The sequence below is a fragment of the Trachemys scripta genome, chromosome 2 (assembly GCF_013100865.1).
Source record: "Trachemys scripta elegans isolate TJP31775 chromosome 2, CAS_Tse_1.0, whole genome shotgun sequence".
In the NCBI taxonomy this organism is placed as follows: domain Eukaryota; kingdom Metazoa; phylum Chordata; order Testudines; family Emydidae; genus Trachemys; species Trachemys scripta.
Genome location: NC_048299.1, coordinates 89,538,174 through 89,561,010, shown reverse-complemented (window position 1 = coordinate 89,561,010; position 22,837 = coordinate 89,538,174). Strand labels below are relative to the sequence as shown.

General features: G+C 41.3%; 1 protein-coding gene across 1 annotated transcript in view; it reads left to right on the top strand.

Annotated features, from left to right (window-relative positions):
• Positions 1-8,657: 8,657 nt before the first annotated feature.
• The window catches only part of VPS41 (VPS41 subunit of HOPS complex), a gene marked incomplete in the record, with an annotated part of 141,700 nt that continues 127,520 nt past the window's right edge, over positions 8,658-22,837 (top strand). Inside the window, 2 exon segments of the mRNA XM_034761231.1 lie at positions 8,658-8,693; positions 14,931-14,969. Of these exon segments, the coding sequence (XP_034617122.1) occupies positions 8,673-8,693; positions 14,931-14,969 (60 nt within the window).

The following is a 22,837-nucleotide window of genomic DNA, read 5'->3' as shown; positions in this document are numbered from 1 at the left end:
AGCTTTATACATATGAGTGGTCACATTGACTGAAGCTTAACTGCTCAAAGTACACAAAGTTAAGCATCTGCATAAATCTTTACAGGATTAGGAATTTCACTAGGGCCAGACTAGACTGCGATAGCTTTACCCCCATTACATGGAATATTACCCCATGAATACTCCCATTAAAGTCAATGGGAGCAATTGTGAGTGAAGGTGCTATTAAACCACAATAAGTGTATCGCAATCTAGCCCCTAAACATAAAAAAAAAAAAAAGCATGATATTTCTCATTTGTAATTGAAAGGGTTATTACATCCTTTTTTTCAAATAATAATTTAAAGAAAAATCTCATAAAGCATATTTTTAAAAGTGAACTAAAAAGTATTAAGAGAGTAAGGTGGGTGGGTGGTGTTTCAAAACAAGATAATGCTACCATGTGAAATACAAACATTTTATAAGAAGCTCAAGGTTAAATTCATAGAAGCAATGGCTCAATTTGAGAATAGACTCACAAAAATAATTCTTTGATGGTATGTGATAAAGAGAAAGACTTTGCAAGTTTCTTTGTAAAATCCAAACACAAACAAAACAAGAAAAGCCTTTGAACTTCTATTCTTTTGAGGACAATATTAGCTACATTTTATCAGGCTTAGTGTTTTTACATGCTATTAACTCACAGACTAAGCCATACTTTCTTAACAATGTAAGTGGTGGGGTTCGAGGGAGATAAGTCAGCTGAAGTTTTCTTTATTTGAATCAGTCCTACTTGAAAGAGACTGAGTGCTCTTAGCGCCTGAGACACATCAATATCTAGGAAGTGGTATGGATACTTGCTACTGCCCTGTTTCAAGCAGAGATAAGGAAAGTAAAAACCCAAGACCTGCATTCTGGTGGTGTTTGGAATTTGAACATGGATCCAGACCTATATTCCAATGACAATTCCTATCTATATAAGAGGATAGATCAAAAATCCAGATCAAAATTCTTTGGAACTTTGGAGCATTTGAAATCCAGATTTGTAACTGAATACCTGGTAGACAGCACACCAGGGGATCAGCATCCTTTTAGACAACTGCTACAGAACTCCAGATAGCTGGAAGTTCTGTATTACAGGAGATAGTCCAAACTTAAAAAAATCCAATTGTGATAGTGTTAAAACCCTTATTTGAGTATCTTATGAAAAGTATTCTTTCTTTTCTATTAGCAGTACTGCCAGAGTATCATCACTCTGATTCTAAAGATGTGCCTAAACCAAAACTTTGATGTGCTCAGAATCTAAACCTGGATTCCAAATGGCCCATACTTGTCTAACTGGCTGCCCCAAACCTTCCCCACCCCTCACTTTGGCAGGCAGTGTCTCCAGCAGCACAGAGAAAATGTATGCAGCCGTAGTTTCTGCTGCGTGTTTTAGCACGGTACAACATTCCCCCTATACAGTACTGCATTTTCATCTATACTAAAGTGTAGGTAAGTATTTTGTTACCAAATGTTGATTGAAAATGAAAGATGCTCTATAAAGGCCTAACTTTGCAGGATGCTGAATGCCTTAGGTGCTGAAGGCTTTCAAATCCCACTGATGACATTAGGAGCTGACGGTTCTCAGCACCTCCCAAGAGGCAGAATCAGGTGCTAAAATATTAAATTTTCCTGACACAATAAACACTTGTAATCATGGCAGATTGAATTCATACCTTAAGTCTGCACAAACAAAAATTAGTTTTGTGCTTTTCTGCCAGAAATAAGAAAGAAGCACATTGTAAGCAAATTGCATTGTTTATACCACTTATTCTATGTGTGGTCAAAACAAGAACAGCTGTTCTTTAACTGCTTTCTTTGTGACAAATATATTCTTTTATGTACTAGAGTACAAAAATTTGCCAGGTCTTCTGTCATTTCATTGCAGACTTTTACTTTTAGGTATTTATATGTCAGTTGTTAATATTCATTCTACTTTCAAACTTGCTTTCGCTTTTCTAAAACTGGAAAAATATATTGGAGGCTGTTTCTTTTCTCTGTCGACACACTTTCAAACATTAAATAAGATAGCTTGACCATTAGATATTAGGGTGAACTCCTGGCCCCAGTGAAGACAATAGGAGTTTTGCCACTGATTTTAATATGGCTAGTATTTCACTCTGTATTCCTAGGTTCAGTAGATGCAATTGATCAGTTTAAAATCCACATAAGAGAAAAGACCCTCTTGATGTTAGGACAAGAAAAAAAAAAGATTGCATTTATTAAAATATTGACATACATTAGGGAGAATGTTTTCTGATACTTTAGGGCCTGAGTATGCAACCATTATGTGGACATACATCCCTTGGAAGCGAATAAACATTTTTATGTATATTCAGGCTCCAGTCTTTAGTCTTGAATTGGTTTTACTTCAGTTAACTATATGTCAGAATGGAGACAAGGTAAATGGCCTGAGTTATGCCATGGAACCTCATGAAGGGGAAACCACATTTGTATCCCACCAACCCAAAAGGAAGGGATCTAAAATGTAAGCACAGCATATGGAATTAAAAAAAGTTAAAAATATAAAGCTACTTGTGAAAAACCATTAGAAAGTTGCAGGCTTGTTCCTAATCAGTTGTTGAAAGCTGATAGGGGCAGGCTCTCATCTTTCTTGTTGTCCCAGATCTTAGATATTTTAAAATTGTTTTTATACTGCAGTCAACTTGTTAATGTTTTTGCATCACCATCCTCTACTGTAGAGTAACATAACTGTAAACCTATGCATCATAGATTATTATAATAGAGAGAGTCTAATAGAGAGTCTCCTTTAACAAGTGGTAACGGCCTGTGTTTTTTGAGCAACAGCATTAGAGTCTGTGACTGCAATTGCTGGGAAGTTCCAAGTAACCATAGCATGCAGCATAGTTGCAACCACACAGTGCTAGGAGGCTACAGAATTATTATGATATACAGTATGCTGCAGTTATTAATAGGGCCATTGATGATACTTGACTCTTATTAACCTATATTATCATAGAATCATAGAACCAGAAGGGACCTCAAGAGGTCATCTAGTCCAGTCCCCTGCACTCAAGGCAGGACTAAGCATTATCTGTACTATCCCTGACAGGTGTTTGTCCAATCTGTTCTTAAAAATCCCCAATGAGGGAGATTCCACAACCTACCTAGGCAATTTATTCCAGTGCTTAACCACTCTAACCAGGGGCGGCTCCAGGCACCAGCGCAGCAAGCGCGTGCCTGAGGCGGCAAGCCGTGGGGGGGCGGCCTGCTGGTCGCTGTGAGGGCAGCAGTCTGGCTGCGTTCGGCGGCATGCCTGCGGGAGGTCCGCCGATCCCACGGCTTCAGCAGCAATTCAGCGGTGGGTACGCCGAAGGCGCAGCACCCGCGAAACCCCACAGGCATGCCGCAGAATCTGCGTGACAAGCAGACCTCCCACAGGTGCGCCGCCGAAAGCCGCCTGACAGCTGTGCTTGGGGCAGCAAAAAACACAGAGCCGCCCCTGACTCTGACAGTAAGGAAATTTTTCCTAATGTCCAACCTAAACTTCCCTTGCTGCAATTTAAGCCCATTGCTTCTTGTCCTATCCTCAGAGGTTAAGAAGAACAATTTTTCTCCCTCTTCCTTCTAACAACATTTTATGTACTTGAAAACTGTTATGTCCCCTCTCAGTCTTCTCTTCTTCAGACTAAAAAAAACCATTTTTTTCAGTCTTCCCTCATAGGTCAGGTTTTCTAGACCTTTAATCATTTTTGTTGCTCTTCTCTAGACTTTCTCCAATTTGGCCACATCTTTCCTGAAATGTGGTGCCCAGAACTGGACACAATACTCCAGTTGAGGCCTAATCAGCACAGAGTAGAGCGGAAGAATTACTTCTTATGTCTTGCTTACAATACTCCTGCTAATACATCCCAGAATGATATTTGCTTTTTTTGCATCAGCGTTACACTGTTGACTGAAGAAGTGAAGTTTTTTTACCCACGAAAGTTTATGCACAAATAAATGTGTTAGTCTTTAAGGTGCCACCAGACTCCTTGTTGTTTTTGTGGATACAGACTAACACAGCTACCCCGATACTTGACATCATATTTAGCTTATGATCCACTATGACCCTCAGATCCCTTTCCGTAGTACTCCTTCCTAGGCAGTCATTTCCCATTTTGTATGTGTGCAACTGATTGTTCCTTCCTTAGTGGAGTACTTTGCATTTGTCCTTATTGAATTTCATCCTATTTACTTCAGACCATTTCTCCAGTTTGTCCAGATCATTCTGAATTTTAATCCTATCCTCCAAAGCACTTGCAACCCCTCCCAGCTTGGTATTGTCCACAAACTTTATAAGTGTACTCTCTATGCCATTATCTGAATCAGAGGTTCTCTAACTGTGGTCTGGTCCGCGAGGTGCATTCAGGTGGTCTGCGGATAATTCCCTTGAAGGTGCACGCCTGGGCAGCCGCACACAAGAGGATGAAGGGCCATTCACCTAATTAGTGGAGCCACGTAGGCATGGCTCCACTAGTTAGGTGCCTGGTGTGACGTTGTGCAGTCTATATGGTTTTATAAAAACATGATAAGTGAATATAATGTAACTGGGATAGTTTTAGAAAAATATGGTAAAAAGTGAATATAACGTAACTGGGATGTGCTTCATGCAAAAGGTCTCTTGTAAGGTATCATTACAAAGCTTATAATCTACTGAGTGTGATCATCCGATTTGTATAAATGTACCACTCTTGTATCTAAAACTAGAAATATAAAATATAACTCTGAGGGCCTATTGTAATTATGTAAAGCGTGGGCCATTAATGATGGTTTGGAATCTTGATGACTCCCATTGTCTGCAGATGGCTGTGTTTACCTGTGAGTCGTCCTGTATATGTGTGTGCTGGCAAGTGAGTAATGAAGTCTTGCAGTGACATGTGATCATGTCACCTGAACTGGAATCCATCTTTAACCTGGTGCTTTTCCAGTGAGGGGGGATGGAAACCCAGAAGGACAAAGGGTTCCCGCCTTATGCAAAAGATATATAAAGGGGTGGAAGAGAACAAAGGAGAGAGAGGAGCCATCATGAAGAATCCCCTAGCTATCACCTGAGCTGCAACAAGAGCTGTACCAGGGGAAAGAATTGTGCCCAGGCCTGGAAGGTGTCCAGTCTGAGAAAAAACTTACTGAAGCATCTCTGAGGGTGAGATTATCTGTATTCAGTTTGATTAGGCATAGATTTGCGCGTTTTATTTTATTTTACTTGGTGACTTACTTTGTTCTGTCTGTTACTACCTGGAACCACTTAAATCCTATTTTCTGTATTTAATAAAATCACTTTTTATTTAGTAATTTACTCAGAGTATGTATTAATACCTGGGGGAGCAAACAACTGTGCATATCTCTCTATCAGTGTTATAGAGGGCGAACAATTTCTGGGTTTGCCCTGCATAAGCTTTATGCAGGGTAAAATGGATTTATTTGGGTTTAGACCCCATTGGGAGTTGGGCATCTGAGTGCTAGAGACAAGCACACTTCTGTGAGCTGTTTTCAGGTAAACTTGCAGCTTTGGGACAAGTGATTCAGACCCTGGGTCTGTGTTGCAGCAGACGGGAATGTCTGGCTCAGCAAGACAGGGTGCTGGAGTCCTGAGCTGGCAGGGAAAACAGGAGCAGAGGTAGTCTTTGCACATCGAGTGGCAGCTCCCAAGCGGGTTTCTGTGATCCAACCCGTCACACCTGGACCCTAGAGAAGACGCACATGTACAGTGAGGTGGTGGCCTTGGAGGGAATTGGGGGTAGCTGGGAGGGGGCAGTGGAGTGGAAGAGGGAGTGGGGGGAATTTGGGACATGCAGGCTGCGGTGGCCAGAGAAAGAGGTGACTTTCCCCAGCTCCAGGGCTGCGGCTGGCCGGGAAAGACGGTCCTCCTTCCCAGCCCTAGCTCAGGGGCTGCCACAACGGGGGAGAGAAGGAGAGACCCCACTCCTTCCCCGCCCCAGCTTGGGGGCTGCAGCGTCGAGGGACAGAGGGCACATCCATCGCATTAGAAAGATAAGACTACGGATATTAAAATATGAGTTGTGTGCTTTTATTTGTAGAACAAAAAAACGTTAATTATTATTAAGGTTTTTTTTATATAGCACTTTTATCCAAAGCGCTTTACAATAGTTATCTAACAGTACAAACAACATTTGGAAAGATCATTGCCGAGATCCTTAACACTTTTCAAGTGGTCCGCAAAAAAAAAGTTTGAGAACCACTGATCTAAATAATTGATGAAGATATTGGAACAGAACCGGACCCAGAACCGATCCCTGCGGGACCCCACTCGTTATGCCCTTCCAGCATGACTGTGAACCACTGATAACTACTGTCTGGGAACAATTTTCCAACCGGTTATGCACCATATAGTAGCTCCATTTAGGTTGTATTTCTGTAGTTTGTTTCTGAGAAGGTCATGCGAGACAGTATCAAAAACCTTGCTAAAGTCAAAATATACCACATCTACTGCTTCCCCCCTATCCACAAAGGCTTGTTACCCTGTCAAAGAAAGCTGTCAGGTTGGTTTGACACAATTTGTTCTGGACAATACCATGCTGACTGTTATTTATCACCTTATTATCTTCTAGGTGTTTGCAATTGATTGCTTAATAATTTGCTCCATTATCTTTCTGGGTACAGAAGTTAAGCTGACTGGTCTGTAATTTCCTAGGTTGTCCTTATTTCTCTTTTTATAGATGGGCACTACATTTGCCCTTTTCCAGTCTTCTGGAATGTCTCCCATCTTCCATGACTTTTCAAAGATAATTGCTAATGGCTCAGATATCTCCTCTGTCAGCTCCTTGAGTATTTTCTAAGATGCATTTAGCCTAGAAGTTGCAAAGAGGCGACTATTTTAAATATAAAATAAAATAGACATTTAACTTTTATAGTTAGAGAAGAAATGTATTTAAATATATACAGGTACAGAAGAGACATCTTGACTCCTGCATTGCCAACTGAAGGTATAAAGTAACTCTAAAATGATAACTGACACCATATTTCTTCACAGCAGCTCTAAATTTGCAGAAGCTGGGTTGTTTCAAGAGATCAAAAATCATGAGTGAGACTCCAAAATATCATGAGATTGGCACCAAAATCATGAGATTTTAAAAAAAATTATATTCTGGTCTTTTGATTTTTGAACATATTCTGTCCTTCCTAGTGTGTTGACAATTAGTGCTGCCCATTCACCCGGTTTTATTGGTCAAGTGATTTTGACTTCTGCTGCAGGTACTCTCACTCCGACATCTGCCTGTTCCCTGCTCAGAAATTTATTCTGTCCCCAATTAGTGCAGCCCATCTCCCCTTGCACCCATTCAGCTTAGCCCCTGCACCATTAGTTCAACCTCCCCTACATCAGTTCTGTCCCACCCAGGCCCCAGCACCCTCAGTTCACCCCCTCAGCCTCACCTCTGCTCTTCTGGGGGTGCTTCACTTCCCTCTCTCAGGACTGAGGGGGGCTGCAGCAGGGTCCCTTGAGTCCTTCCAGGCTTGGGCAGGTCAACTCCAGGGTCTCTTCACCACCCTCCATTGTGCCTTCCGTGGCCTGGTATTGCAGACAGGAAGTGGGGAGATCAGAAGGACTGTCCCCATTGCTCACAAGTGGGGAGAGGAAAGAGAGAGCAGCAAAGCTACACTTATCTGTTGGACTTTTTGCTCCCCCTTCCCCTCTTGTGAGAATGGTGTTAGGCGGTTGCTGAGAAAGAGAGCGTGCTCTTCCTACAGCAGCTCTGACTGGTTGCTCTGCCCTAAGCAGTGGGCAAGTGGGGTAGATACCCCCCTCTGAGAAGCTTTCTCACTGGCAGGGCTCAAATTTCCTAGAAAGTGAGAGCTTCACTTCTCTCCCTACTGGCCTCTAGCACAGCCAAAATCATATCACTAGCAAAAAAATAATGGGAGTTGGGAACACTGGAGTAAGGCGATTTTGGTCTCTGCTTTAGGAGCTCTCAATAGTTAAACCAACTAAGAGCTGGGCCGCAGTGTGCTAGACACTGTTCAAACACATAGTAAGAATTGGTCCCTGACCTGAAGAACTTGCAATCCAATGCAAAGCATGGTGGTGAGTGTGTGACATGGGAGCTGTAACTTGTCAAACTCATCTCATCTAGGGGCTACTAAACTTCTGTTAAGATAGCAACAACTTTTAATCCCTGCTGAATTGGGCAGGATTCCTGCTCTCTTCATTATATTTTAAGTCTCCTAATTGGTGTTTTTCTTAAACCCCCACCTTCTGAAATTATGTCAATACATCAGGATCTCAAGCTTTCATTTTAAAATAGGAAGTTTCCAGCCCTCATGGTTGAGGAGAAAAACATGAAAATGCCAAGTTCGCCCTAAAGGTTTAAAAACCACAACAAAATAACAACAGGTTTATTATTGTTCCAATCGCTCATCGTTTTTAAGGCAATCTCATAATTTCTTGGGGCCTGATTCCTGATTTTTCGATGGTTGTGGCTAGCAGTGCTCTGTCGCTTACTATTATTGTCTGATAGTGAAGACATTTGCACTAAAATCTGGTATTGCCTGTGTACCAGTGAGGCAGGCACAGGTGCAGAGGCCTCCCCCCTCCTTCCCAGTCACCCCAACCCCAGCAGCAGAAGAGGAAGTAGAAAAACTACATTACCCAAACTGCCTCCACCGCCCTCTGACTTTCAGCGGCTTCTCACATGACTGTCAGGTGGCTGCACCATGGCGGAAGCAGAGGAGAAGGTAAAGGCTGTGCCAGCGTTGCGAGCACTGACAACTGCACAGTGGGAGCCCCAGTGTTTGCTCCGCGCGGAGGAGTTAAACTAGGGGAGTGGAGAAACTACTGCGTTTTCTAGCCGATGAAGGGGAAGAGAGAGGCTTCGGGGGGGGGGGCAGCAGCAGGGGACGGGGATTGGGGGGAGGGCTGTGGAGGGCAGCAGCAGGAGGGGGCAGGGCTGGGGGAGAGTTGTGGGGAGTAGAGGCAGTGGGAGGGCTGGGGATTGGGGGTAGGGTTCGGGGGGTGAAGGCAGCGGGAGAGGTGGGGAGGGTTGTGGGGGGGTGGAGGTAGCATTAGGTATGGGGAGGGGGGAGGAGGGTTGTGGGGGCCAGAGGCGGTGGGGAGGGTTGTGGGGTGGGGGGAGAGGCAGCGGGAGGGGGTGTAGATTGGGAGGAGGGTTGTGGGGGCAGAGGCAGCAGGAGGAGTGGGGAGGTTGTAGGGGGGCAGAGGCAGCAGGAGGGGGTGGGGATTGGAGGGGAGGAGCAGGAGTAGAATTGGGAATTGTGGGAAGCAGAACTTGTGGGCTTTGTGGCTAGAAGAGTGGTGTAGGGTTAGTGCACAGTTTTGCAGGCTATTCTGTATCCACTCCTTTTGACGATGCCAGCACAGTGTGGTCCTGAGGGCATTTAAAGCTGAGGCTGAAACCCTGTTCATCTCTGTCAAAGGTTCAGAATCAATATTGTAGTCTCATTCATTTTCACATATGCATAAAAATAGCTTAAAGTCCCAAATTTATGAGCATGAAATCATCAACCCCCCTAGTTTGACTTCTGTAAAGCTATTGGATATTAAATACCACTCATTTATTAGTTATATCAAATTCATATTGATTGAGTTTGGTGGCTATGATTTTGTCAAAGTTTAAGTTTTTAGTAATATTTCAAATCAGTTATCAATCTCAATCAGTTGTTGAGTATGAGGAGAGAATATTACGGTTTCTTAAATTATTTTAAAGAGAAGATTATTGGTGACTTCTGGGTTGGAACTATTCTTAAATATTATATACCAACAATTTGTTTAAAATTACTTTTCATAGATTCTAGGACTGGAAGGGACCTCGAGAGGTCATTGAGTCCAGTCCCCTGCCCGCATGGCAGGACCAAATACTGTCTAGACCATCCCTGATAGACATTTATCTAACCTACTCTTAAATATCTCCAGAGATGGAGATTCCACAACCTCCCTAGGCAATTTATTCCAGTGTTTAACCACCCTGAATAATTAAGGTTTTTTGATGTAACGGCACTTTTCCCTGACTGGGAATCAAACCCAGGCTGTGGCAGTGCCAAATCTTAACCACTAGACCACCAGGGAGCTAATTGGTCATATTACCCTATATGAGAAAATCCTCTTCTTGGGAACTGTATTGTACAGGGAAACCTGTCTTTAGATTTTGTCCAAAATTTAATCTCTTTCGTGGTCATTCCATGGTATAGAAGTTTTTTTTTTTTTTTTTTTTTTTTTTTAAAGCAACTTTTATATTCTGAGAGCAAAGAAGGAAGTGTGTTAAATCTTCGAATGACAAAACAAAATTTTGATAGTCATTAGGGTCTTGATACGGTGTATGCACTGTATTGGCAGATCCAAGAATTTAGCAAGGTCCAATAAAGGATTTATATGTATAACAGGAATATACAGAGGTATCTTAATTGATAACTTTTTTGCGGGGCGGGAGGGATAAGAAATGCTAAACTTCATGCCTTAGAGTTTAAGGCAGTCTCTAACTATTGGATATCAGGGTGAAACCTAATCGGCTGGGGAGGCGGCAGATTATCCCATGCCTGCCTATTGCACTTTAGAATTATCTAGTAGTGGTAGACAGGGATTCTGGACTAGATGGATTTCAGGTCTCATCCACAATGGCAATTTGAATGTTTCAATCCCTCTACATGCCCGAAGCCCCTTTGATGTGAGTCCAGGGGTCAGCATGTGCTGAGCTCCTGGCACGATTGAGGCTGAAGAACCTTATTCTGCAGTTCTATGTGTGCAGCAGTTTTAGAATGTAGTATGTGACTCAAGGAAAACTGGTAATCATTACAGTAATAGTCTTTCAGATAGTGTAATAGGCAGTAGTCTATGTTTAGCGTCCAGTCCTGTCAACATTTAAGTGTATAGTCAGTGGGATTACTCCTGTGTAAAGTTATACATTTAAATGTGGGCAGGAGTGGGGCCTAGTTTTAATGTAATATTTTACAATAAACCCTGGCAGGTAGGGTTTAAGGCAGGATCTTTGGAATCTGGGGGCAGATGTAATAAATGTTAGGGTAGCATGTGTGAGCACACAGCTGCTTGTTGCATGCGGGCTGCTTCACTTCAGAGGAAGATCAAGAATGCAGAGGTGGAAGAAAGAAATGAGTCCATCTGAATTGGTTGGGGGAGAGATTCTCTTCTGGAAACTGGGGAATGAGTATGGGGGAGGGGAGGATATTCTCTGGGAGGCAGCTGAAATTTTGGTTGTTCTAGACCTTCTTTTAATATACCTGTTACACATAGTACTTTTCAGCTCAAAAGGACTCTCTCCATGGAACATTCTTTGGGGTTGGGTGGTTCCCGTACGTGAGACAAGAATAAAATAGATTTAAGAAAAAGTTTCCCAGCCCAAGTATAGCAGTTTCATATGCTATAAATATAATTTGTTTAAAGCCTTCAGAAAATTCTTTTCCATATCTTCTCCACTGCCACACATGCTTTTTGTCAGTATATTGGGCAGTGTGACTGGTGTCTTTTTGTTGGGCATAATAAAGCTTAGGAGAACTATTTTCCCAGGATTTCTCCTAACTATGGAGAAATTTAAATTCTCTGAAGGAGGCTGGTCCTAATGTTGGTATTTAAAGGTTGCATATCAGATATACACCTCCTCTACAATGTTGTGAATTTTGTTGGTCGAGGCAGTTTCCCTTTGTGTTCTCTCCGTTGTCTCTGTCACTAAAATCCATAATTGTTGCACCCCATGAAAGCACAGTCGATAAATAAAAGTATCATATTAAAAATCCTTACTTTTTAATAATGAACACCTTTTGATTATTAAAACAGTCTAATTTAATTGTTGGCATTTCTCTCCCTATGGACTATCATATGAGAGTGGTCTTTTCACTTTTGCTGATGGTCAGTTTCGCATGTAGAAGATGCAGTGATTTATGTTTGGGTTTCCCTACACTGGAGAGGAACTATAAATAGTGTGTGCATGCAGGTGAACTTTCATTGGAATTTAGGTTTTGTGATTCTCCTTCCCTGCCTATCTAAGTTATGGGCCTAAAGTCAGTTGATGGCATGTAGTGTAAAGGGAAAACCCTCCCACAACAATGTGGATGAAAGACTGCATTTGGTGAGATGCATTATCAAGCCTGCCAAATCAGAGATTAACTATACTGGTTAGGAATTCTTTTAAATTTCCCCAGTTTTCTCATCTGTGTATCATTTCTCCATTCTTAGGCTTCTTGAAAACCAGCATCTGCCAATTGGCTGAAATATACACCACCACTGCTAATTCCTCCCCACCCCCCTTCCATCCCAGCGTGTGACAGGCCTGCCAATTATAGTTATTAGGTCACTGTTTGGGATTCTGGTCACCTACTAGTCACTCATCAGGGATTTTCTGTTCACAGTTAGGAGACTATTTTAAAAATAAAAAATAGAATTCGGGATAATCCTCTTGGTTCATACATTTAAAAAAACCCATCCCAACAAAACCCCATTGTAGTCATGACTGTGGTTACTATTCCAATTTTACCTGTGGGAATGGGAGAAGTCAGGCAGAAAGCTTTTCAGAGTAGCTCCCTTGCATAGTGAGTTAGCAGGGTATCTGTCAATTCTAAACACCCAAAAACACTACCAATGTCCTAGCTGGTGATACAGAGCCTGTTCATTAGCTTCCCAAACCCCAGGATTTCCTTTTTAATTTTTGCTCAGCATTTCCTTTAATAAACTGTCAGAGCTGTAAATTTTAGAAATAATATTGCACCCTGGATGTAGAATATATGCTTGTGTGGCTTTTCCCCCCTTGTGTATGTACTATGTGTTTAGGTTGTTAATAGCATCCATCACAATGGTATCTGAGTGCCTGTCTAAGTAAAATCTCTTTTATGGCATTTACATAGATAAGTGATTTGAGTCAACTTCTGCAGGCCTTTGTGATGTAGCACAATATGTCCTGGTATTTTTTTGCCCAGCTCCTGGGAGCTATGCTGTGCAGGTGGGTTTTTGGGCTTTTGTGGAACCTCATTGACTGAAATGAGACCCCATGAGGCCACAGGGATCTGCCCATGTGGAACTAACTGCTTATGTGACTGGGGCCCTAGTTACTCTCATTCATAGTCACAGTCGTTCATTGTTGTTATACTATATACCTTCCTTTGTTTATAAGTTCTGTTCTTGAAAGAGGGAAATCTTTTGAGAATACTGAGAATATCAGAACTGTGAATCTCATATAGTTTCTCTTATTAATTACTGATGATGTGCTTAGTGCTGTGCATGAAACAAAGGCAGTCCCTCCATTTCTAAATCTAATAACATACTGTAAGTGTAATATAAATTCTATGTTGCACCTTGTGCTGTACAGTGCTTCAGCTCATGTCACTTGTTTAGTGCTCTGCATGTCACCATAATTTAGTTCTATATTTTTAGGACTTAAATATTTTATTGAATGGAATTTCTTTTAATTTCTTCTAAGATACTAACTGTAACTTGCAAAATGCTTTCACTACATGCTTTGATTGGAATTTGTGCTCCTTGGATTGAGCTTTCTGTACCACTTCCAAGAGAAGTTAGACAATGGGCAAAAAATATTTCAAACCTCCACTTGAAGGAATGTCAGGATTTTCCTCCCTCCTTTTCACCTCTACCCCCATTTTATAGTACATTGTTTCTGCCCTTCCCCATGCCATGGCTTGAACAGAGAATAAACAGTTGCATCCGATTTAAGGACAATATTTTAGAGATGGGCCTGGCTGTAGTGAATAAAGCTTGGAAAGGCAGATGACTGTAAGCATGATAATGCCATGTATGGAGTCACTACCAGTAAATGGAAATGTGACTTTTTCTCCCTCTCTAAGCTGTTTTGCTTGGTTACTAATAGTGATCTTCAATCGTGCAGAGAAGGCATTTGCTATGTGCTTAAAGGTTACAATAAGCACATTTTTATAGCACGAAAATAAATAAATGTGACCATCAAACTAAAGATGAAACACTGGTAATCATCAGAATTAGATTTTCTTTCTCCTTCATCTCTCTTCTCATTGTCTGTAACTTTGTCTCTTGTGAAATGCTGTACCTAAATATCTTATTGTCAAAATATTACTTCATAAGATTTGAAATACTTCTTCTCTTTTGTTCGTTCTTCATTTATATCACGGGCTGTTGTTAAAATGCTTACGTTCACTGTCAGCATATTAGTTGTAACCTTTTATTGCTATTGATAACTATAAATACGTTAAGTAAATCTTCATTTTGCTGACCTCTTTGAGGAGGCATGGCATCAGCAGATTTCACCAGTGGACAGGTGAGAGATTAGCAAGAGTAGGCTCTTCTCTTTTTTTGTAGGATGGTAAGATTCATTGTCTTGAAAGGCAGATGTTTTAAAGGCACAGTTTCTTGGAAGGTTTGAGCAAGGCACTCTGTCTGAATTGTGCATAAGTGGAAGAGTTGTTATTAATATGCATCATCATTAGAATTCTCTGGGAAACTGTTTAAAAGAGTTAACCAGTTCAAAATAAGCCAATGAATTAATGGCCGAATAGTGGCTAAATACAGAAGTTGGCCTGTGGATCACTTGAGCATGCAGTTCTGTCCTGCGGGCCGAGATGCTAGATATTGCTTTGCAAGATTGATTGCCGGGTGCTGGTGAAGGAAAACCTTTCACAGGCACCTGACTATTGCTTAGAGCCTTAGATGATGCACATTTCTGGAATGATGTGGTATTAGTTGCTGTCTGCTTTAGGGTAGCCAACAGTAGCATCACAGCCAACCAGTGCCACTGACTGTCAGTGTGGCACCAGATTACAAGTCCTAAACACAGAATGGGTATGGAGAAACAAGAAAAGCAGAAAAGATAATCATTCATCTGTAACACAGTCAGAATCGCTTGAAACTCTATTGACCTTTTGCCTCTAATAAAAAGGCTTGTAGAATTAAAAAAGTAAGGTAATTATCATTTACTCTGCACATATGTTAAATTTTCTTCTTCATGCTTTTTTTATCGCTTTCAGGAAATCAGGTCTAACGAAGAATCTACGGATGATTCTGAGGTAAGGCTGTGTACAGGGGCCTCATGGTTGTCAATATGCAGGGTTTTTTGGGGTCTCGTTTTGTTTTTTGTTTGTTTCTATTTTGGCAGCCGCTTATTTACCAGAGAAGTGTGCTTGTGCTCTAACAGGTGGTTTGAGCTGTGGGCAAATTAATAGCGAATGTGTACCCTTAAAAAAATAAAAATACAACTTGATATTAAAGCCTGGGATCACAAGATTTTAATAAAGTGAATCATGTTAGAAGGTAAAACTTTAAATTCATGCATTTCTGCTTTGAACAAATGAAAATGTGATTGACAATGTCATTTCTATATAGTATATTACATTAAAGAAGTGCAACTGATATTTAATGATTTCACAGCCTAAATTTAGTCTTAGTTTATTCAGCCCATGTTTGCCAGATCGTATTTTGAAACAAGATTGGTCTATCGACTTGAAATGTTTTCACCATCAAAGAAATTTAAGTATTCAGGTGGTGTTATTGGGTGAGCAGAAGAATCATAGAATATCAGGGTTGGAAGGGACCTCAGGAGGTCATCTAGTCCAACCCCCTGCTCAAAGCAGGACCAATCCCCAGACAGATTTTTGCTCCAGATCCCTAAATGGCCCCCTCAAGGATTGAGCTCACAACCCTGCGTTTAGCAGGCCAATGCTCAAACCACTGAGCTATCCCTCCCCCCAAAGGGAGCTGAAATGAATCCAAGTCTTCCCTCCTTACGCCAGTGCAGTACATCCAAACTTAGTTCTTGGATGCGACTGTGGAAGTTTAATGTTTAGTACTTACTCTAATTTTTGCATTGTATGTAAACACAAAGGTCAAATTGCGGACAGGGAAGGGGAGTGGAATAGGTGGCAGTGCATTCCCAAGCTCTCCCAATAGGGTGGTGGACAGATGCTAATCACGTTGGGCATTGCCTGAGCATGTAGGTGACTTTCACCCATTATCGATTAGATAGCTTAAAGTGGCTCCCAATGCTCAAAACTAGAATGAAATGGTGGTGAGAGAAACATTGCTCTTCACCTAACTACACTGGAGATTGGGATCTAGGGTTCAGGCACTGGCTGTAGTTAGGCTGTCAAGTCACCTAATGGATCTTGCTGGTGGTCTTGACTCCCCTGTTGAGTGAGTTTGTAGTCGGGAGGGCTTGAGTCCCCTGTACTGGGTTGAACTCTCCTTCCTTTGGTGACTGTGGTGGCTGTATTTATCCTGGGCTGGATTTTCTTCTTCCTGGCTGGCTGCAGGGGATGCTATGGTATTTTCATCCTTGGCCTCAGCAACCTCATACCTCCTCCTGCTGTCCCGCCCCCTCTGCCTGCAGTTTCAGCTGCTGCAACCCCAGCTTTCAGCTACTGTTGAAGCAGCTACCTGAGCCAGGGCTTTCATGACTCAATCTTGGGCAGCAACACTTTGGAATTTTGTCACCCCTGGATCTGATTGGCTCGTGATAGTGATGGGCGATAGGGCTGCATGGGATGTAGCTCAGCTATGTGCTGAGGCAACCTACTATGTACAACAGTAACCTGCTCTCCATTGCTGTTTTCTCAGTCTCCTATATCTGAACTGTTAGCCTGTGTGTTTGTTTTTTGTAGTTTTAAAGCTCTTTGGGAAAGGGATCTCACCGCTCTACTTTTTAAAAACACCATGCATGTTTACAGCACTGTATAAATAATTATTAAGGCTAAGTTTTTGTCAGGGATATTTTTAGTGAAAGTCGGGGACAGGTCACAAGCAATAAAAAATTCACAGAAGCCTGTGACCTGTCCCTGACTTTCACTAAAAATATCCCTGACAAAATGAGGAGGCAGGTTCAGCACCCACTGCTCCTGGGGTTCTTGGGTCCCCCACTGCTGCAGTCAGTGGGAGCTCTGGGGTCTCCTGCCGCTGTGGGGAGTCAGAACTGCGGGGTCCTTCTGCCCACGAGGCTGGGCGGCTGCGGGGTCCCCTCGCGCCTGGGCTGGCTAGGCACTCTTGGGGGGGGTCTCCCATTGCCCACCAAGCCTGGGAGCTGCAGGGTCCCCCAGCCGCTCGCCACAGCTGATCAGCTTGGGGGGGGGGGTCCCCCAGCCCCCACCAGTGCGGGGGCTGGGAGCTTTGGGGCAGGAAGGGGCTGGCTGGGAGCTCCAATCCAGGGGCAGAAAATGTCATGGAGAACAATGGAAGTCAGAGCTTCTGTGACCTCTGCGACATAATAGTAGCCTTAATAATTGTTGAAGGTGGAGCTGGGCAAAAAACAGACTGCGATTTTTGTCTATATTTTCACAGTTTTTCCCCTTAGTTAAATTTGGTCCAAAAAATTGTCAAAATTATTCATGTCGAAATCTTTCAACCAGTTTATGGCAGTGCACCTTTATGTTAGTCCATAAATACACCGAGTAATATCCACCTACTTCTCAGTCCTATTGGGAAGGTATGACAGGACCTAAAGGATCAAATCCTAATTCTGGTTCTTACTCAAGAGAGTTAAGAACTACTCAAGATAGTTAATAGTAGATAGAGGCAATATGATATTTTCTATATAAATCCATGGTACACCCACATCTAGAATACTGCATGCAGATATAGTTGCTCAAAAAGAGATATCGAAATTGGAAGAGGGCAACAAAAATGATTAGGGATATGGGGAGAGATTAATAAGACTGTAACTTTTCAGCTTGGAAAAGAGATGATTGAGGGGGGGATGTGATAAAGGTCTATAAAATAATGACTGGTGTGGAGAAAGTAAATAAGGAAGTGTTATTTACTACTTCTCATAACACAAGAATTATGGGGTCACCAAATGAAATTAATAGGCAGTGGGTTTAAAACAAACAAAAGGAAGTATTTCTTCACACAATGCCTAGTCAACCTGTGGAACTCCTTGCCAGACGATGTTGTGAAGGCCAAGACTATAACGGGGTTCAAAAAAGAATTAGATAAATTCATGGCGGATAGGTCCATTAATGTCTGATGGGCAGGGATGCTATTCCTAGCCTCTCTTTGACAAAAGCTGGGACTGGGTGTCAGGGGATGGATCACTTGGTGGTTACCTGTTCTGTTCATTCCCTCTGGGGTACCTGGCATTGGTCACTGTCAGAAGACAGGATACTGGGCTAGATGGACCTTTGGTCTGACCCAGTCTGGCCGTTCTTTTGTTCTATAAAGACAAGTGATGGGTTGTCTTTAAATATTAGCTGTTACAACAAGCCTGGAAACAATATCTAAAATGTGCTGAAGTGAACTAGTGAAACATGTCCATGATCCCTGGAGGTCCACATCTTTGACTAAACCATTTCCTAGGATCATTCAGGCATAATTATCAAATGATATATGCTGACCATTCAAACGCATGAAGAGTAAGTGTGGTGAATTGCTGCTTTAATTCTCTTGGTGTGAAATGTATATGGTCATGGATTAGTTTGTCCATATCCCTGTGTGTTCACTCTTTTTTCGTACTAAACATAATACATTGTTATGAGATTAGAGTTGGGGTTGACAGGCAGTGTTATCTTGTGATTATAGCAGAGGACTGGACTCACTGAACCAGTGGCAAGATTTACCTATGTGACTAGGGCAAACCATTTTAATTCTCTGTACTTTGGTTTATACATAAGTAAAATACGTATAACATTTATTACATTGATTCATTATAGGCAGTTACCACTATATTCATTACAAAATTAATGGCAGACAATTGATGTTAGCTTTAATCCCTTTGAGATTCTTGGGCGTAAGGGGCAATTGCAAATGATGAGCATTGTTATCAGAGGAATTAAGGTGTAATTGCCCATGTTAAGCTTTAATTTCTTGCAAAAATCTTCTTCTGTGGTGTGGAAAGGGTGAAAATAATCATAGGGTTAGAAGGGACCGCATATTCCTCTTTGAACCATTCCTCCCCCTCCCCCTTCTGAATTGTGTGCACACAAGGAAAAAACTCTCTTATGTTAGTCCTTACTGTGACTTCACAGCACCATCTTGCTGTTTTTTTTCTATTAGATTGTAAGCTTGTTGAGACAGGGACTCTCTCCATTTTGTGTCTCTGTCAAAACTGAACACATTGTCTGCTCTTAACAAATGAAAATATACTGCTAATAATTTGCCCACCTGCATGGTCTGCTTTGAGTTAACTGTTCCTTAATGAATGTCAAGATGCTGCTTGTACAGAATCAATGGCAGAGCATCACAATGGATCTCAGACGTGATGTTTTGTAAAAATGACTGTTTTGCCTATGTGATGTCACACAGCTCTTCATTGCAAATCTGGTTTCCACTGGTCCCGTAAGTTGAATTCCTGAGGCCATTTAAATCTGTTTAATGTTTTCCAGTTGTTTAATTTAGAATGTCTAAAGCACATAGGTATAAATTAGTAGAGGTAGTACATATCCTCGTATGTTCAGCAAACCTTTCAGTGATGATGGTGGTAGTTATTTGTGTCAACACTATGCAATTGTAGCAGATCTTTCATTGTAACTACACTACAATTTACTCTCTTATTTCATATCCTTACATATGATATGGGGTATTATGAGCTTTTACTTATCATGTAGACAGGCTACTATTTAATCTACCATGATATGGTGAGCAAACAATATATCTAAAATGGTATTTTAATTCTCGGGAGAAAAAAGTACTTTAGCTGCAAAGTATTTTCACTGCAATCTTGAAGCACTAACTTTTTTTTTTTTTTTTTTTAGACTTCTGTCATTTTTTAAAATGGCACATGTGATGTACATATACTTCATTTTTCCCAACCCATAAAACAATCAAGTGTGCTACATTTTAGATCGAACAGGTTTATTTCACAGAAAAGTTCTAGATATGATGCTACTTCATTGTTGTATTTAACGTTATTTTACAGCACCTGGAGTTGCATATTAGGGCTGTCAGATTTGATGAGGCCTTTTATTTATATATATATATTTAAAAAAAAGGTAAACTGACTTTTGATTGTTCATAAACCGTTGAGAAGAAAGTCTGAATAAATTATGTACAGCATGAAGCAAGATTTCTCAGTTTTACCTATAGCTATAAGTGGTTACTTTTACAACTGAGCTTGTTTTTCCCAACCAAATCTTGATTAGATTTAGGTACCTAATTGGTAAACATCTTCTCACATGTTTGTTAGCTTTATATCAATGCGTCTTAATAGATCTGTGGTACAAAGTATTAAGTTGAGAGGTAAATATACATTTTCCTTGACTTTGTGAGTTGAGTATAATACTCAGCTAGGATGTGCCTTGGCTTTTCAGTTTAGTTCTCTATTAGCAAATGCTGTTGCACTGAATGATGTAATGTACCATTTGGGGTTTGCTTTTTTTAAAAAAAAAAGAGATGGTAATACTGCACTAGTTCCCCCTGCTAGCTTATATTGCAGAACCCACACATAGATCTTTTTGGATCATCTCTTCTGAGTAGAGAGTCCTTTTTACACCTGCTTTTGGAAGATTCAAAAGCTTTCTTTTGTGCAATGCACCTACTTGAACTTTGTTTATATTCAGTTCCCTGATGTTTATCACTTTGGACCTCAATGCTGTTTTGCATTGTATCACTATAGCCAACCAGTAACAAGGCTTGATAGTTGAACTACCTCATAGTATCTGCGCAATGTGACATTGCCTCATGACTATCTATGGCATTGTTGTGAAATCTTGTGAGCGAATGTGGATGTTACTTCTGCCACCAGTGTATGTCTGGTGCACAAAATAATTATGCTATCCACAAACTTACATATATTTTTCCATCAGTGTAGATCACTGGTCTGCACAAGGGAAGTAGGGGATTTGTCAGTTAACTTGATGATATGCACTTTATAGAGTGGGAAGAATGATTTGGAGCACCATACTGGGGCTCCAGAGACCTTCAATTCCTGTCTTTACCACAGACTTTCTCTGTGACCTTGGGCAAGCACTTCAACTACATTCTGTCTCAGTTCCCCTCTGTAAAACGAGAGTTGTTTTTGGTTTGGTGGGGCGACACTTGGGGGGGAGGGGGTGTTTTTGGTTCGGCGGGGCGGCGGTGGGTTTTTTTTGTTTGTTTTTGGTTCGGCGGGACAGTGCGGGAGGGTTGGTTTTGGTTCGGCGGGGCGGCACTGGGTATTTTTGTTTGGTTTTGGTTTTGGTTCGGTGGGGCGGCGCGGGTGGGGGGGGGGTTTGTTATGGCGTGGGTTTTTTTTTTTTTTTTGGGGTGGCAAAAAAGTTAGAGCCGGCCCTGCTCCTAGATTACTCTGAACTGATCCAGACCTAATTACAAATGTTTCAAGTAAACGCAGCAACTGGTAAAAAACAAAAAAAAAGATTTCCTAGCCCTGCTACGTTCCCCACTAAAATATTCTCTTGGCACAGGGCATCAAGCACAGATGGGCTCTTCCACTACTGTTGTCGTTAAAGCGGCACCATCAACTTGACAAAAAATGAATTAAAAGTAGATTCAGATACTACATCAGCCCCTTGATTGCATCTTTGCCATTTCTTGTATTTCAGCTCCTTTTGTCTGACAATTTACTGTGTCCCCTTTGGCAAGCCACTTCACCTCTCCATGCCTCTCCTACTCCATCTGTAAAAGGGGGCTATATTAGCGTATGCCTACACTACCCCCGTTACAGTGGTGTGTGCAGTGGGCAGTGACGTGGGCAGTGTAGACATGCTTTATCGCCGGGGGAGAGCTCTCCTGGTGATAAAGCACTGTCTATACCAGTGCTTTTCGGCAATAAAACTTTTATCGTTCAGGGGGGTGTTTTTTCACACCCCTAAACAACAAAAGTTTTAGCGCTGAAAGTGGCAGTGTAGATAGCCTTAGTCTTCCTTTTTTCTCCCCCCAGTTCTTTGAGATCTACAAATAAAAAGTACTGTATATGAACTTCTTAAAAAGTTTTATATATACTTTCTCTCTCTCACATGCTCACTAGCCAGAGAGAGCTCACTTCTTCCTGCATACCTAAAGTGAAACCAGCCTTTTAAATAGGGTGCGGAGAAAGGGAAGGTATGCAATAAAAAAACCAACTCTGTTAATGAGAAAATGTATCATGCAAATAATTTATCAATTTGAGTCAGTGGGATGAGCATTGTAAATAATGTATTGAAGTTTAAATGAAATGTTTCCATACATTAATTTTAAAAACAAGTTTGCAGTGACTAAGATTATAATATGCATCGTTATAGGATTGACTTCCAAGAAAAATGGGTTACTGGTTTTACTACTATATTCTTCTAATATCTGCTGTTCTTGTGTGAAAATTAGATACTTCATTTAATGAGCTATTAATATTAAACAGAAGTTCCAGTTCTCCTGTCAGTGTGTGTTTTGGAATATATAAAAGGTAAAAATACTGCCTTGCACGTTACATAAATTAAATGCAATTGAAAAGCTACTGTGTCAACAGTGTGTGCAGATGTGGCCTTCCCAAAACACTAATTCATTGATGTGGATGAAGCAACACTGAATTTTCTTATTCAATAATTTCCTAACCAGTTTCACATTTCAGCGAGTTGATAAAAGAAACTTCAAAAATGACTGTTCCCAAAATTGCACTGTAGGGTATTCATATGCAGTAGATCACAAGATGGCAACAGTTAGTGCCCGAGTAGTGTTCATAAGGGAAACAAATGGTTCTGTTGAAATTCCTTACTCAGCAAAGGGAAATACAAGTGGAAAGATGTAGTTTCATTCAGATTTGACTTGTCTTAGGCTTTTCCTTCCCTATTGGAACTTGTCTGGGATATCAAAAATACAACAAGTTTCAGAGTAACAGCCGTGTTAGTCTGTATCCGCAAAAAGAAGAACAGGAGTACTTGTGGCACCTTAGAGACTAACAAATTTATTAGAGCATAAGCTTTCGTGGACTACAGCCCACTTCTTCGGATGCATATCAAGCCATCTTATGTTGCTCTTATGT